The sequence below is a fragment of the Lottia gigantea genome (assembly GCF_000327385.1).
Source record: "Lottia gigantea unplaced genomic scaffold LOTGIsca_102, whole genome shotgun sequence".
NCBI classification, from domain to species: Eukaryota; Metazoa; Mollusca; class Gastropoda; family Lottiidae; genus Lottia; species Lottia gigantea.
Window position 1 is genome coordinate 331,019 of NW_008706795.1, and position 16,772 is coordinate 347,790.

The window sequence follows — 16,772 nt, forward strand, 5'->3', positions numbered from 1 at the left end:
AAACTGTATCATCTGACATATAATTTCATGATTAACTTGTAGCTAATAATGTTAATTTATCAAAGGATGAAATGTGAATAGAGAATGAACAATAATGATAATAAAATGTTGTAAAGCTATGTAATGGAATGGTTAAAATGAGCAATATAATATGGTAATAAATATAATGATTATCACAGATAATGACACTGGTATAACATAACAAAAACAATCACAATTTCATATATATATATCTTAAAACACAGTAAAAAAAACTTCTGTTTTAATATCAACCTGGAAAATGTAACACATTCCTTATATTTCTATTAATATTAAAATATGTTGTACATTGAGGTTTCTCATTCATGGCTTCTATTTGCATCATTTTATTTTCCGTCAGATGTCTGTAGTAACTTAAATACTTTAACATAAACATTGTCAGTTGATAATAATTTATATTCCCTATGATAGCTATGCCATGAAACACTTAGTTTTAATGAACTTGCAAAAACCAACAGAGGTCTGACTGAAAATTGGAATGGTGCAACAGATGTCTCAAATGAAATTTGGTAAACCTTCTGAAAATCCTGAAATAATAAAAGCTACAGAAATTTTTAAAGGAATTTGATTAAAGAAGAATTTTGGGTTACAACGACCATCATGATATACTGGTTAATTCTCTTTATTTTTGAAAAGCATCTTTTGGCTGAAATAATTTGGCAACAAAAATCCTAAATTAAAGCCTCAACAAAAAATTCGAAGAGGTTAAAGCACGAAAATATTCTACTTCTATCGAAATAAAGCATGAAATATCAGGATTTCTCAATGACAAACATAATTTAAGTAATTCATTACCAATACAAACTTACAAATGTGACCAAATGTAACAAGCATATATTTATAGATAATCAGATTTTTAAATAATTTGGGAAAGGCTGACCTGAAATATTAAGGGACAATATTAATGTTAACCATGTTAAATTCATTGTATTTTGTCAAAAAAAAACAAAATGAAAATATTTTTTCCACAAGCAAAATGTGTAAAAATTGGATTATTTCAAAGTCAAGGGAACACTTTTATTTTGACTGACCAAAGTACTCTAGAAATTTAATAAAACATCTTGTTAAACAATAAAGTATCACTTAACAACTTTTGATTAAGTTTTTTCTGTCATATAGTCACAAAAGTGACTGCCAAAAGATAAAAAAAACCTTCATAGAGAAAAAAGATGATATTTTTCACATGTCACGACAACTGCTTTAGAAATGTAAGCTAAATTCCATGCAATGATGACTATAGACATAATTATGTGACCAAGATGTACTATAAATTTAATAAATAACTAAATAAATATGATTTAAACTTCTGGATGATCATCCATTTTCAATTTGTGGTTTATCAGGTGACGTAGGAGATATATCGTTGTTTATTTGATTAAAGTCTTGTGTTGATGATCGTGATATACAGGCTCGTTTCATTTTGGCAAATAACCCTCCATCGCTTTGACTTCTAGGCAGACTAATTTCTGTAATTATATAATATTGAGACATATATTAACTTGTAAGTTTTCGTCATTAATTTTCTTTTTTATGAAAATTCAGGCAAAATTTTCTGTCAAGACATTAGCTCAATGGAATGTAAAACAGCAGAGCCCTGTTCACTCAAAAAAATCGGAAAGCATCAATTTGCACCATGCCAATTTTCAATCAGAGGTCTGTAGTTTTTGCAGTTCCTCTAAAACTAAGCATTTTATGTCACTATTGGAAAGAGTAAGATAGTAATGTCAATCAAATTTTTAGAGGAATTGCAAGATTCATGGATTGGAATGGTGCAAATTGATGTTATCAGTGTGCCTGATACACATAAATATAATCTATAATCTGTTAAAGAATAACTGGATCTTTAGATGTTTAAGAAAAAAGCCCATGATCTCCATTTCATTTCTAACTGCTATGAGCAAAGGACATAACTAGTACTTGTTAAAAAGAATATATTTCTACAACTAACCTTCAGGAAGGGGAGCAAACTCTGCCTCATCCCAACTGATTAAACCTAATGTTTTAAGATTGAGTATTGAATCAGCTATAATTCTAGCTGTTTGTTTTAAATATCCACCACTTGTTACCATAAATATTGGTATACCACGTGTTCTAGCTTTCTGAAATACTATCTGATCTCTTTCAATAATACCCTGCAGAAACAATAAAAATCAATTTATCTAAAATCACAAAGGGAGATAGATAAAAAGGATAAAGTGTCTTTCACAAATTAGGCTTTTTCAACTGTTATTTTTTCAATATTGTTTCAGATACAAATCCCTTATCAGGGCAGTCAGGGTAGTGAAGTGAACCTTTTCAAATCTAGGCATATACCATTTACTAATTGTTTACTGTGTGTTCTTTAGTTAGTATTAATTTCTTCAGCAATACCAAATTTTCTTTGTCAGAGTAAAGCACCATCACATTCCAGTTTTAACTAATGGTCGCCAAGTGGTAGTAAAAATTAGGACTACCTACACTGTTTTATTTGTAAGGAACTGACATACCTGTGGTGTAATAGATAAATTACCAAGTGGATCACCATCTAATATATCAGTACCAGCATTATATACTATAATATCTGGTTTAAACTCATTTAACGCTCCTTCAATATGTCTGTAATTACAATATTTCACTTGTAAAATTAACACAATACAGTAATAACTTTATTTACTTTTGATCTGTGATGTTCAAAGCTATACTCTTGTTTTAAAACTTAATATTGGAATCCCTCGGTCATACAACCAAGAGCATCAATCTCAAAAGATGAAATGAATGGAGTCTCTCATCCTACTGTTCTTCACCTTATCTGCCACGCCGTGTGCAATGAGGGAAATTTTGTCTGGACAACAATTTTTTTCAATTTCCATCTGTTGAAGGATCTTTATCATTCAATATTTGTAGCACATGGGGACCTTCAGGTTAACTCACTGAGCCACTAGCACTCCATTGATCTTAATGAAGATGATGAGACAAATAGTGGAGAGCAGTCCTGTTGATGCAACTGTTTTCTTGGTGAAACTGTATCACAGAAAGCCTCATATTACCTTCTCACTAGATCTAAATAGACATCATCATCAGTAAAATGTTGTAACTCTATTTTTCTTTTAATTGCACCTTATAAAATAAATTGTAAATTAAAAACAAACCAGAATTTAAATCTGTTTTGGAAGAATTAAGGGAAAAGCAGATACTTGAATGTCAAGTCATCCACAGCACAATTACAAAACATCAAGATCTGGATCTAAATCAAATTGATGCAATTCTAGGTCACTAAAATATTCAACCAATCAAATGCTTTCTTTCAAAATTGCTTTGATACCCAGGATTTAAGGACTCTGGGTTATTGCTTAATAAATACTAACTTCAGTTAGTCCAAATCAAATATGGCTAGTCCTAGGATCTACCTGTATTACTTACGTTTAGCAAAGCCATCATGAGGATAAATACCTCTATTATATACATCCATTATATATACTCTATTATCATTCATAAAATCTCTCTCATGTCCATTACCCTGTAGATTATAATACGTTATTGTAAATATGTTGAACTATGTATAGTATTCAATACCTATTGATTTAAATCTAAGCTGGATGTTTCCATAAAAATGTTTCATCAGATTTGCCAGACATTAAAGGTGGGTTCCCTTATTTTCATTTAGGAAAATTAAAATGCTAATACTTATATGAATAGAAAGCAGATGTGTTCTAATGACTTGGAAAAATATCTGTTTGTCTCACATGTCCATAATTAATTCATAAGTAGCTAAATTAGAAGAGAATTACCACCAGAATTCCAATGAGTGACCTGATCAAGAAAGGTCAAAAAGTCTTTTTTTGTTTATCCAGACTGTACATATATGGACATTTATGATTGGTTAAAACTCTTTAGTTATATGCAATAAGAACAAAATGATATGATTAAGAATACCTGATAATTCATTAGAAACACCTTAGAAAAAGTTTGTTTAATTTGACACTAAAAAATGAGGAAACCCATCTTTAAAGCACATTAAATACACAGTACAAAAACAATGACATGAAACTGTAAGAAAAGGATTGAATAATTGGCTTTATTTCAAAGTATTCTTTTGCATACTTTGGTTGAACCATTTATTTTTTGCTATTTACAATATTTTACTATTGTCTTCAAGTTGGAATGATTTACTGTAGTCAAAACATATCACATAAGCTTGAGCTTGACAACTAGATTTTAACTGGATTAATGTAATTTTAACTCAATTTAAGGTCATGATTACAAGACAGTAAAACATTTTCTGGAAAGGGAAGGAGTATGGCATTGAAAACCTCGACAAAGCTGTTAAAGATTTTACAACAAAATAAAACATTGATCATATGATTGCATTGAGTATATTTTTTACTTACCTGATGAGCATCAAGATCTACAATCATCACCTTGGAAACACCTTCTACTTTCTCAAATAGAAACTTAATAGATAGAGTAATATCGGCATAGGCACAGAATCCTCCCCCTCTCTCAGCTGAACAATGATGAAATCCACCACCAATATTAATACACCAACCTCTATCTAGAGCTAATTTACCAGCCTATATAACATAAATCAAATTGTATCATGAGACTATTACACCTCTTGATCTTTCCAAATTTATCTGTATTTACAGCTGGCTCCACTGGAATAATGAAAATAGTTGACTAAAGTCGCGAATGGACAAGGAACAGTTTCTGATAGGGTGTATGGTCCAGGAATATCAATACAGTAAATGATAGTAGATGTCCAGACCAGTGCCTTGTGTATACACATATTCTGTTTTCTTCTATATTTATAATCCTGCACCGTATGCTACACCCTACCTCACCAATTCACCTGACATTTAGAAACTGACTGAGATAAGAACACACAACCACAAATTGTAAATTCAAACTAAAACATGGCCACTTTGGATAAACTATTTCTTTAAATAAATAAAATGTTGTCATAACGAAAATCATTATCACATAAAACAGGCTATTTTACCACGGGGTAACATGGTGTATATATAAATATTTTAAACAAAGAAATAAATACCAGGATTGTTCCACCAGTTTGATAACGAAATGGACGTAAAACCTTTTTTTGGACAACAAAATTTGGTAATAAGGCTACAGGAGGTACTTCTGTTATACCAGCAACATTCCAACTCCACTTAAAATAAAATAAACAATAATCTATATAAGCTTATTAGTATGACAAATCTAGCTGCTTGAAGATCTTGACCAACATTTAAAAACTCACAACTGTTCATATAACTTTGAATAAAACATTGATTACGTTACATACAAAAGTCATTTGCATTTGGAATCAAAACCAGCCAAGAGAAAATTAATGATAGAGCACAAGTTAGTTGACTGCAAGCATTAAAGGGGATTAAAAAGCAGATTCCAAATCTTGTATGTGTACAGAGATGTTTTTAGCATTAGAACATCCTGAATTCCAATCCAACATTTGTGGTTTCAAATTTACAAATACTATAGCTTTTTAATTTTTAGCTTCAAATCAAAACAATTTAATGCCAATACTTATTAACTTAAAACATCTGTGGACATAAGCAGTATAAAGCTAAGAATGTATGAAGTGTGCAATGGGAGACTTTCATGATGATCATAAGTGTCAATGGAGGTTAGTGCTGTACAAACACAGAATAACCAGTATGCAGTATGTATGTAAGATTAGACATATAAATCAAGAGCAGTAAAATATCTCTGTATGTACAACACCATGCAGTATAATCAATCGATAACAAATATCATAAGGGAAGTTTAACAGCTAAAAAGATTTAAAAGCCACAACTAGGTGCAGCATATACTGTTCTGGTGACAAAAATTTCGATAAGAACAATTCTAAATATATGTAATTCTTAAAATGCAAATAATTAAGCTTTAATTGTCAAATTACACATCAAATACTTGACAAAACAGTGTTAAAATATAAATAAAATGTTACTACCTCTGATATTCCCTCTATGATATCTGTTAGCTGTGAAGATAAATAGGATGGAAATAGGTTAGAACAGGGATTCTCAACTGGCGGCGCATTAGCACATGCAAAATGGTGCACGACGGAATCCGCAAAAAAAAACAATTTCGCCACATTGATATTCTTGTACAGAGAGTGAAGAAAATAAAGAGCATCATATGAGCACAAGCATAGCGTCCAGCCTTTCCCCCCACATGTGCCTTTTCCTAAGGTTCGCTAAGGTCTGTGGCGCTTTAGCAATTCCAAACAATGAAAGTGACACTTCAGGTTATTTAATTGAGAAACCCTGTGTTAGAAATTGTTAGAAATATCATTTATATGCTATAGTCAATTAGGCTGAAATGATCAATATGATGATGTATATTGAATCATTTCAGCCTTAAGAATCAACTAGAAAAACAAAATAAATATAAAGGAAAGCAACTAAGGTTTGGTTAAAGGTTATGTTAAATCTATTTTATAATTTTAAGTTCCGGTACCCTCTCCACCACAAAGAAAAAAGAATAGAAAAATAGAATTGATCTAGAAATTTCATCTCAAACATTTGTCAGCTGTTTGATTGTGATGGATTAATTTCATTTTCATCCAAATTTGAATGTTGTATTATTAAGTTCAATTTCGCGTGCTATGCAAATATAATTCAAATATTTAGATTTATGTAATTAGGTTTGAACTCAATAAACCATTCAAAATTGACAACAATAAATTGAAATTTGATCAAAGCAGTTTCACTGGAAATGAAAAGATAAAATTTCTAGATCAAACCCTGGAGAAATACAAACCTTTAAACTGTTTAGATATGTTTTACTATGAACGAAATTTAAATCTTCTTCTGTGGCTTCAAGTGGTTTTATTATTGTATCATCTCTTACCATTTGAGCTTCTGAAATTTACAAAAAAACAAAAAAAAGGACATATATAGTGAACTCAAAATAACAGACTTGAAGTGTAGTGCATTAACAATTTGTAACATCACTTGGTCACAGCTGCTTCACAGTAGAGTAGTAACTTATGCAAAAGGGTCAAACAGTAAAAGAAAATAACATAACATACCTACATTATAATTATAAATATGATAAAATACAGTACTACCTTTTAAAAATTCAAAAACTCTTCCCCATTTAGCTGAATCAAATGGATGAAGCTTTTCAAGGCCCATAAAACTAATGTTGTATTCTGGTGTGTATATGATAGGCCACTGTGTATTGAGTACATCTTTATATAATTGTGTTGTATGTTTTTTTTTCCTGAAAATTAAAACTGGATCTCTTAACACAGAATTTCAGTTTAATGTCCAATTCAAACCACCAATGCCAACACCTCCATGTAAGCAATCAAACAAACACTGAAACACTAGACTTTCCATAAGACTAAAAGATATACCATGCAACTGCAGTGTTTCATAATCCGATATAACAGATGATTGAAATATCACTCATAGATTGTACTAAAAGGTCTAAGAAGATAACCTTTCTTTTGGTAGATGAATAATAACCAACCTTAATATTTCACACCAAACCGTCTATTTTGTATATAATTCAGAAGATTATGGATTTTCATTTCTTATTACAGAAAAATAGTATATTCAAACTAACTGCACAAACAATACTGTTTACTTGTTAATACTATCACTCGGCAAATGGGGGGAAACCACTGTAAGCCCTATCTCACTAGAGGTTATACCTACATGCCTGTGCTTTTGTAACATTACTTCTTAATATTTCTCTGAACCCGCACCAGCTCAGTCATTACAGTCAGTGGTAGGAGATTATTTGTTGCATAGACACAGTAAAAAAAACTAAAGAAAATGAAAGTAGAAAAATTGACAGGTGTCAATCGAATCATGTTATTCAAAGGTTGTAAATGGATATAGGCAAATATTCGACGGTAAATCAAGACATAAACAACGTGTTAACAATCATGCATAACAACTATTCTGTAAGTCTTTTGAAATTTATCAAAATGCTCTAAATTTACCTCTTTAGCTTGTTATTATCATTTTCGTCTTCCATGTTGAAATGTGACGTCATTGATTAGGGCAAGGTTCGACTAGTACTCAAAAGTTGAAATAATGAGCGCTCCATGGAATAAACATTGTCCAAAACAGATCGAGCTCAAACAGTATTTTGTATTTCGAAAATCTCAAAAATAAATAATAATAAACGAATTTATTATAGACAACTATCTACAAAGTATCTACAACTTATATGTCGCTTGCAAACATAAGGAATGTCGAAACGAACTAATTCCAAGCGGATGTTGAAATATTAAAAAGCACATTTTCTGGAATTATAGGGTATTTTTCTGATTATCTATGTCTAATCTTGAGATATCCTAGAAATTTTTTAATGCATCTCCCCAGTTGTGAGTGTGGATAATGTTGTTGTTGAAATTAAAGCATATCAAATCAACAGTCATCGTGAAATAGCCAGATAAAGAAGATTTGAAAACTATTATCTCCCTTTGCAACCCTATTTACCCACGTGTTCAAGAACATGGCTTTAAGACCACCGATAGAATTTTCGCCTAATAGCGAGTTTCTTGCGTATGCAAGCCCAGATGGTGTCCTTAAAGTATGGGAAACAACAAGTGGAATATTGAAGCAGGAATACACACCAAGCTCTCATCTTTCTGCAACATGTTCCTGTCTCTCATGGAGCAGATACACAGCTGCCCCTCGCCCTAAAAAGAAAAGAAGATCTACATCAGCTACAAATGTCAGCCAGTCTGATGATCAAAGGCTAATTGCAATGGGAACAACAAGTGGCAGTGTTTTGATTTATAATGTGGTGACAGGCAGTCTACAAACTCAGTTGACAGGGGGACATACTGAAACTGTTCATGGTTGTAGTTGGCATCCAGATGAACCCAGTCTCTTCACTTGTTCATCGGATCATCATATTGTGGAATGGGATGTTGGTAAAAATACTGTGAAAGAAAAATGGAAAGCAGATAAAGGAATAGTATATTCTGTTAGTGTTGTTTCCCAAAAATACCTTTTATCTGCTAGCAGGACTATTAAGTTATGGAATATTGATGGGAAAAAAGAACTTTTAAAAACATTTACTGGTCATGCAACAGAAGTTTTAAGACTTTTACCCATACCGATTGGCACTAGTAGTAATTCTATGAATGGTGAAACCTCAGACTTTTACTTTTTGTCAGCTGCATTAAATGATAGAACTGTGAACGCTTGGCATTCGTCTCTTGATGTGTCTGCCAAAAACTCATTAGCATCTTTTTCATTATCAGATGAACCTGTTGTTATTAATATTAGTAGAAAATCTGCAAAAGACTCTCAGTTGTTGTTATCAGTTGTTACTTCTAGTGGACATTTGTTAGTTTTTGAACATACCTTAAATGGACGAATGAAAAAGCCTCTGAAACCTAAGGTACATGCACAAATTGCAGCATCAAATCAGAATGATGGTGCTCCAGAAATGATTCCCATTTTAGCCTCGGTTATTTGTGAAGATGTTGGAAATAATATTCTTTTAGCCTATGGAAGTTTTCTGAAACCTACGTTTGAGAAAATACCATATGATTCCTCTCAGTCTGAGATATGCCTTGTTCGTGAAAAAGATATTTCTTTGAATGGTGCCAGTAGATCTAAAGAGAAAGAAATGACAAAGATTAAAAATCCTGAGACGTCTGATGCCATCATGCTGGCGCCAGGTCATATGATGAGAAGAAAGCGTAAACCATCTGTAGGAGACATGACAATGGAAGACAGATTAAATGCTATCAGTATTGAGAAACCAGGAAAAAAGAAAGAAGAATTGCCCAAAGCTGACACCTTGATTAATTTACTTTCTCAGGGTTTACAAAGTAATGACAAAGAGCTGATTGAAAGAGTTCTGCATCACGAAAACCAACAAATTATCACTAACACTGTACGCAGGTTACCAGTTCAACTCATTGTTCCATTCATCAAAGCTATATCAGTACGTATTCATGTGCGACAGAGTGGAGGGGCTCAAGTTTTGTTAAAGTGGTTAAAAGCTGTTCTTACTACCCATACCTCATATCTGATGACTTTCCAAGAAATTGTCGATTCATTGAGTGCTTTATATCAATTAATGGAAGCTAGAGTAGGAATGTTTTCACGCTTGTCTCGACTTCAAGGCAAGTTAGATCTGATGTTGTCTCAGATAACCTGCCAGGAACAAGAAGAGGAAGAAGGAATCGTTCAAGCTCCACTGTTATTATACCATGAGGAATCTTCTGAAGATGATGATCCTATGGAAGATTTATTAGCCAGTCATTCTGAGTCAGAGAGTAACTGGGATGTAACTGATATGGAAGATGAAAGTGCTGATGAAGAGAGCATGGGCTCTGATGATTAACATTTGACATTTAATTTTGTTAGAATTATATTTTCATGCTTAAATTGGGTGCTCAATATATGATAGCGCCTAACTGCCATTGAAAGATCTATGAAATTTATAATTTCAGATGGTTGTTAATATCTCTGGATATTTTGCATTTATTGAAATACTACATTTGATATTCAACTTTAGAATAACTCAGATTGACAGAATAGAGTCTAAAGGGGATTGTAAAGAGGTTTTCTAAACTTGTTTGTGTATTAGGGCCCATATATATAATCGATTTGCACCATTCGAATTTTCAATCGGGCACAAGTGGGTCTTGCAATTCAACTAAATGTTGGCTGCTTATATATTATTAGTTGTGAGATGTGTTAAACGGTTAAGCATTTCTATAATTACAGGAACCACAGTCCACAGCCATCTGATGAAAAATAAGAGTGGTGCAAATAGAAGCCATAAATGGCCACAATACAACAAGAAAGTTTAGAAAAGCTATTTACAATTTGTTTAATAAAGTAGAAAACTTCGGAAAGGATTTTAACTTATATACTTATTGGTCATAATCTGATTAATTTCTTGGAATGAGTCCGGAATTTTGCTAAAGTAAAAATTGTAAATTGATAAATGAATGTTCTGAATGAATTCTTGTACTAAAACTTGCAGAGCAACTATACTAAGGCGAAAAAAAAGGTTTGAACCTGTCAATGAGGCCTTTTATGAGATTTTCTTAAACTAAGTCAGAGATTATCTTGTATATTTGTATTCTTTGTATTTTCAGACTTTGAATTAAGAAATATAAGCATATTAGGCAATCTGGTTATGTAATTGTACTGCTGAAGAACTATATGTCAAATGTTACTTTTTATTTTGAAGTACTTTGTTAAAGGACCGTTAAGTTTATTTTGTATATAGTACAGTTATTAAGTAAGTTGATTTTGTTGACTTTGTTATGATTGAAATATAAAATGATCATTATGTAAATACAAAAAATTTCAGATGCAATAATAGCAATTTATTTCAACATCAACTCCTATTCCAAGGAAAAATTGTCTTGTATTAAGTGATCCCAAGTCTGATTTTATATTTTTACTGCAAGTCATGTATTTTCATGCTCTTCAAAAGATAAAAAAAAAAAGCTTATAATTCCAAATGTATGAATTATAGGATATATGTCAATATTTTTGAATATTTTTAAGATATTTGTGCATATTAATCATTAGCAGTCCACTACATTATTAGGTAGTTAATAGTAATGAACAGAAAATAAATGACCTTTATATTGTCAACTGATAATAAAGCACACTGCTCATTTATGTTTTGAAATGTTACAAGATGTGCAAAAATCTCTTCTCGACTGTAGTAACATTTTTTAAGTATTAAGCAAGAAATATGGCCTTCCAGATAGATTTGCTGTAAAGTCCTTTTGTTTTCTTAGGAAACCAATCGTTGTCTTGATTTTTGTGGAACGGGATGTTACATAGATTTTGATAGTTAATAAGAATATGAGAGAAAAAATAAATTGTATAAAGAATATAATATGTATTTGAAAAAAAAAAAAAAAACATAATATATTGAATGACAATGCTAATTATCTTGAGATGAAAATATATTTAAAGATTGATATGAGTTTTATATTAATGTAGATACTGGATATTGCCATCTATGATTGTTTCTTGTGCAAAACATCTGCCTATCCCAGACTATGAAAGTTGTCAGCTCGAGTAGGGTCAGAAAAACTGGACCCTTTTAAATGGGGACTTTCTGCATCTGTGAACATGTGGTTTTTCTTAGACAAAGTTCATTTACCTTGAATCCACCAAACTCTGAGGCTTGAGTTTTAAAAATTTATTAGATTTATTCTGACCCTACTCCAGACAACAACACTGACAAAATAGATATTAGAGGAAGGTGTTTCAGACTAATAAGAAGTTTGAAATTTTTATATATCGGATGTGAAGATTTAAGTTTATTTGTAATGATTAGCGTTAGGTAAAGTTTGCAATTGACTATATTTTGATTAGCAGTTTTAAAATCCTTGCTCCTTTACTTAGAGTCTAAAGTTATCAAAATCAGCTGGTACAGGGATATGCATGACATAAGCTAGAATTTTCACTGGATTTGAGAACTTTTTTTATTTTAACTGTGGGCGTATATTACCTTGCCTGGCAAGCTATCTTACCTTGGGGATATCGAAATAGGTCATAGAGCGCCCAAAACTAGAAGGTCTTATTCTATGTTTGCTGATTACTTACATAAATATTCACTATCAAGTAGAGAAAAATAATTGCCAGAGAAAGGTTTTTTGGGCAGATCTATCTCCCTTGAATAAGTAGATCAAAAGACAAGTTTACAAATAATGAATGTATTTAATCAAAAACAAAATGTAATATTTGATGGTTATAAAGTTATGTAGAAAACAAGAAATTAACATATAAAGCAACATACATCATTAAAAGCTGAAAATATGAATTACATGTCTACAAGAAGTACAGTCACTCTTTTTATTTTAATGACATTGTTGTATAGTACTTCTAATAATTACAAATTACATTTATGTTAAATAAGTAGCTGTATTCTAATATTTAACATTACACTTATGTTAAATATAACATTGTAAACTGCATATAATCATTGGCTTTATTTGCAACTGCTTTCTACAATATACTGAACAGTGAACACTATAATGGTCTACCAATTTCATTATGGCAGTGAACAGAACTAAGTTCTGTATGCTAGCTAAAAAAGAAGTTTCTATATCATGGAATGTTGAAAAATATTGATCAAAGCTTCTATACAAATGAAATGATTATTGGCTTATCAAAAATGAGAAAGTGTACAAAGAATTAAACTTATTTAACACTAAAAAACAACCTTTAAAAACACAGCCTTAGATGAGACATCATATACACAGGTGTTTTCGTCGGCTGATTTGATTTTGTTTCGATTTGCTAGTACAATTTGGTGCAATTTCGATTAGATTAGCATTGGACAACAAATGCAGAATTTGATATCGACGATTAGGCAATATGACTGCCTCTGCTGACAACAAAAGAAAGATTATCTGTATTGTTGAACTTCCACATGCCACCATCTTTAAAAAGTCTAAACTATTCGCCTAACAACCTGCCAGGACGATTAGAATGATTACACTAATCAGTAAAAGTAAACTTCTTCTTCACAAATGTACCGATAAGTCTTAACTTCCTGGATCACAAATGTAAATGCTAATCTATCAAATCGAATCGGCTTACAAAAACGCCTCATGTTTTACCCTGTTAATAAGATAGAGAGATATGTTGGTTTCCACTTTGTTCAAAGTTTATTTTAAGGATTGAATTTTGATCAACACTATTTGCTCAACCAATACTTGATGTCCGACAGATCCCTCCCAAAAACAAACATTTAGGCTGGTCATGTCCGAAAAATATGGCCAAATCAATAGCCCTGGTTCAAACACAGCATCTCCAAATGTTAAGTTTGAAGCTGCAATGTGTTCTTTTCCAGTAAGGAAATAAATTCACAGCTGCAGTTACATGGTTCTACAAATTGAGTCCACAATATTTTCACTGTACCTCTTCCAAAGTTTAAAGATAACATATCCTTCTATCTGGTATTAACTACTAAATTTATCACATTGTGCTACTTATAACATCTATTAAGTAACAGATATTTAAATATCAATATAATATTGCACATATCCATTATTAAAATACACTAACATATCTGTTACTTACAAAATAACTTTTTTGATGGAGATCAAATCATATTTCCATTGAAATTGGAACACAAGTCCCCCAATTCTTAGAACTGATGAGATCTTATTTAAACTCTTATAACTGAAGAGATATGTCAAATTCTTAGAACTGACAAGATCTCATGTTAACTCTTAACTGAAGAGATCTGATTTCACCTCTAGGAACTGAAGATATCTCTTTTCCACTATAAGAAATGAAGAGATCTCATTTCTACTATTAGAAATGAAGAGATCTCATGTCAACTTTTAGAACTGAAGAGATCTTATGTCAATTTTTAGAACTGAAGAGATCTCATGTCAACTTTTAGAACTGAAGAGATCTCTTTTCCATTCTTAGAAATAAAGAGATCTCATTTAATGTCACAGACTGATGTTTTGAGTAAAATTGAAAACTTGGAAATGCATTTTGGTATTGGGGCTCGTTTATAGCTGGTTCTTTTCCACATACTAATGTATAAGTTATGGTCCCTAAGGTCTATGGACAATTATGCCTAGCAGTTTACAATATAAATTATCTACACAGTGCTTATATACAGTTAACTGTGCAACATATCTATTGCATAATCTGTTAATACAATGTATAATGGAATGATACTATAAATACTGCAAATACTACCAGGGATTTCTATATAGGCCTACAAGGCAACTAATATAAGTACCAAATTTAGCTTTTGCCCAGCCTCAGATAGCTATTTTTAACTATGGACGTAAGCCATATTTTAAATACCATTTACCTGTTGTCAATAATTTTCTATTGTCACATACTAGATTATTTGAGGGTAAGAAGGAGTGTGCACTATATTCAAAATTATATGGTATATATGGAAAAATGGAGTATCCATCCATCAGAGGTCTGGTACAAGTTGGTAATTGTCTGACTAGTAACTAAATAGATTAAAATAATAACAATATATATTTAAGATCATCAGCTATAGGATAAATATTTAACTTGTTATATCTATCATTAGATTTATGCACAATTCACTGTTTGAAATAAATGCAAAGGAAACACTTGTTGTGATTGGCATTATTTTACCATTAGCACATGTTGATCACTAGGCTTGTGCATCTAACTTGTTTAATTTGACTCAGCCCTCTTGGAATTTGATCTTATTTAAAACCAATTGTCCTGATGATGATTTTATATCTAAAACACATGTAGTAGGTGTAAGATGAGCTCTTGTCATTCATTGACTAGGCCTATATGAAACAGTAAAGCAGAGTTTACTAATTACTAAATATATATAATCCTAAAATACATTATCAATTATCTAAAGTAACATGGCCATTATTAAGTACATACCATTAAAATATAACTAAAATAAAATTGGAATGTCTTTTAGTCAAAAGTCATAGCTCAAATGCTCCTCAAAAGAGGTTGTAAATATTTACAGCAGAGTTTACTCTTTAATGGTCAAGAAAAGACTTTTACCTCAGAATTTCCTTCTTGATTCTTTCATTAAGAATTTGCCAGAAACAAAATGTCTCAATAAACGTTCCTTTCCAGATATATAAAAGTTTCCAGGTCAGAAACCATGTGTGTTAAACTGTTACAGATCTTAAGTCTCATTTTATTTTACCTGATCACAAAGAATAAACACTGCTCTTAAATAAAACAGAAAATATAACAACCGTAAATAACATTTCATCAACAAAACAATAAATCAAAAATAAAGTAAAAGTAAAAAATAACTAGTGGTTTTCAAAAAAAAAAAAAAATGGTCCTATGATATTATCTCTAAAAGGTCAGTGGGATGGTGTCTTTTTAAACTGGTTTCCTGTTGTGTTCACTTATTGCAACACTAACAACAAATATTTGACGATTTCAAGATTTGACGAAACGTATGGAACCTCAATGACATTACTTTATTGTATGACGTGAATTTCGTTCATTCAATGCCATGATGAATATAGCTGCAACCCGTTCCTTCCGTGCGAAGCTTAAGATGGAATCTTTGTTCCACAGTGTTATTTTCTTATCAGCAGAGTTATTTTCTGATTAAATGACACTTAGAAGCAATATCTTAAAACAGACAATAATTGAATCTAAAATTGAATTACTTTGTAAAAGAACCGATAGAGTGCTGGTAAATTAGCTAAAATCATAAAAAAAAAATATTAAACCTGCAAGTTTTCATTACTGCATCATCATACTTATCAAATCTCCTTTTAGAAGAGCAAAGAAAATTTGACCTTTTATTTACACGTTTGTCACATGTGGACAATTTTCAGATCTTTTGGCCAATACTGCCTTACTAACATCTCATAGCCTTCTGTTCTCCCTATATTTCTTGTAATTTAAAAGTTTCATTTCTTTCAATATAATATAGTTCGATAAGACCTAATAATATTCATTAGTTAAAGCTTTCAACAAAATACTTTGCATCATGTAAGTAAAAGGCCAATTGAATAAGTCTTAAGAAATGAAAAGAATATAGTATTATTGCCTAAATTAACAAGATCCCTACACACATGCTAAATTAGCTACAGGTAGAACAGTTAAACCAAATAAACATCACATATCACCAAATATACCAGCAAATGTTTTACGTAAGTTCTGCATGGTGTCTTCCTCTTCTTGAGAACTTTGTTGATGAGGCTGAACTGGAGCTCCTTGTGGCATCTGTCTTCCGTTCATTCCATAATTACCAGTTGGCCTACAATATTCAAT

At 31.4% G+C, this 16,772-nt stretch overlaps 2 protein-coding genes across 2 annotated transcripts; one reads left to right on the forward strand and one right to left on the reverse strand.

The window, feature by feature from the left end:
- Positions 1-1,353: 1,353 nt before the first annotated feature.
- LOTGIDRAFT_237312 (hypothetical protein) lies at positions 1,354-8,028 on the reverse strand (the record flags this gene model as incomplete). Its single annotated transcript, XM_009046484.1, has 10 exons — positions 1,354-1,505; positions 1,988-2,171; positions 2,526-2,634; positions 3,066-3,135; positions 3,439-3,535; positions 4,407-4,589; positions 5,069-5,185; positions 6,799-6,899; positions 7,070-7,263; positions 7,994-8,028. The coding sequence occupies 10 exons, from the start codon at positions 8,026-8,028 to the stop codon at positions 1,354-1,356; spliced, it is 1,242 nt and encodes a 413-aa protein (XP_009044732.1).
- A 498-nt stretch (positions 8,029-8,526) lies between these two features.
- On the forward strand, positions 8,527-10,338 carry LOTGIDRAFT_63496 (hypothetical protein; the record flags this gene model as incomplete). The annotated part of the gene is made up of 1 exon (XM_009046485.1): positions 8,527-10,338. A coding segment is annotated over one exon (1,812 nt), but the record flags the coding sequence as incomplete, so codon positions are not given.
- Positions 10,339-16,772: the final 6,434 nt, after the last annotated feature.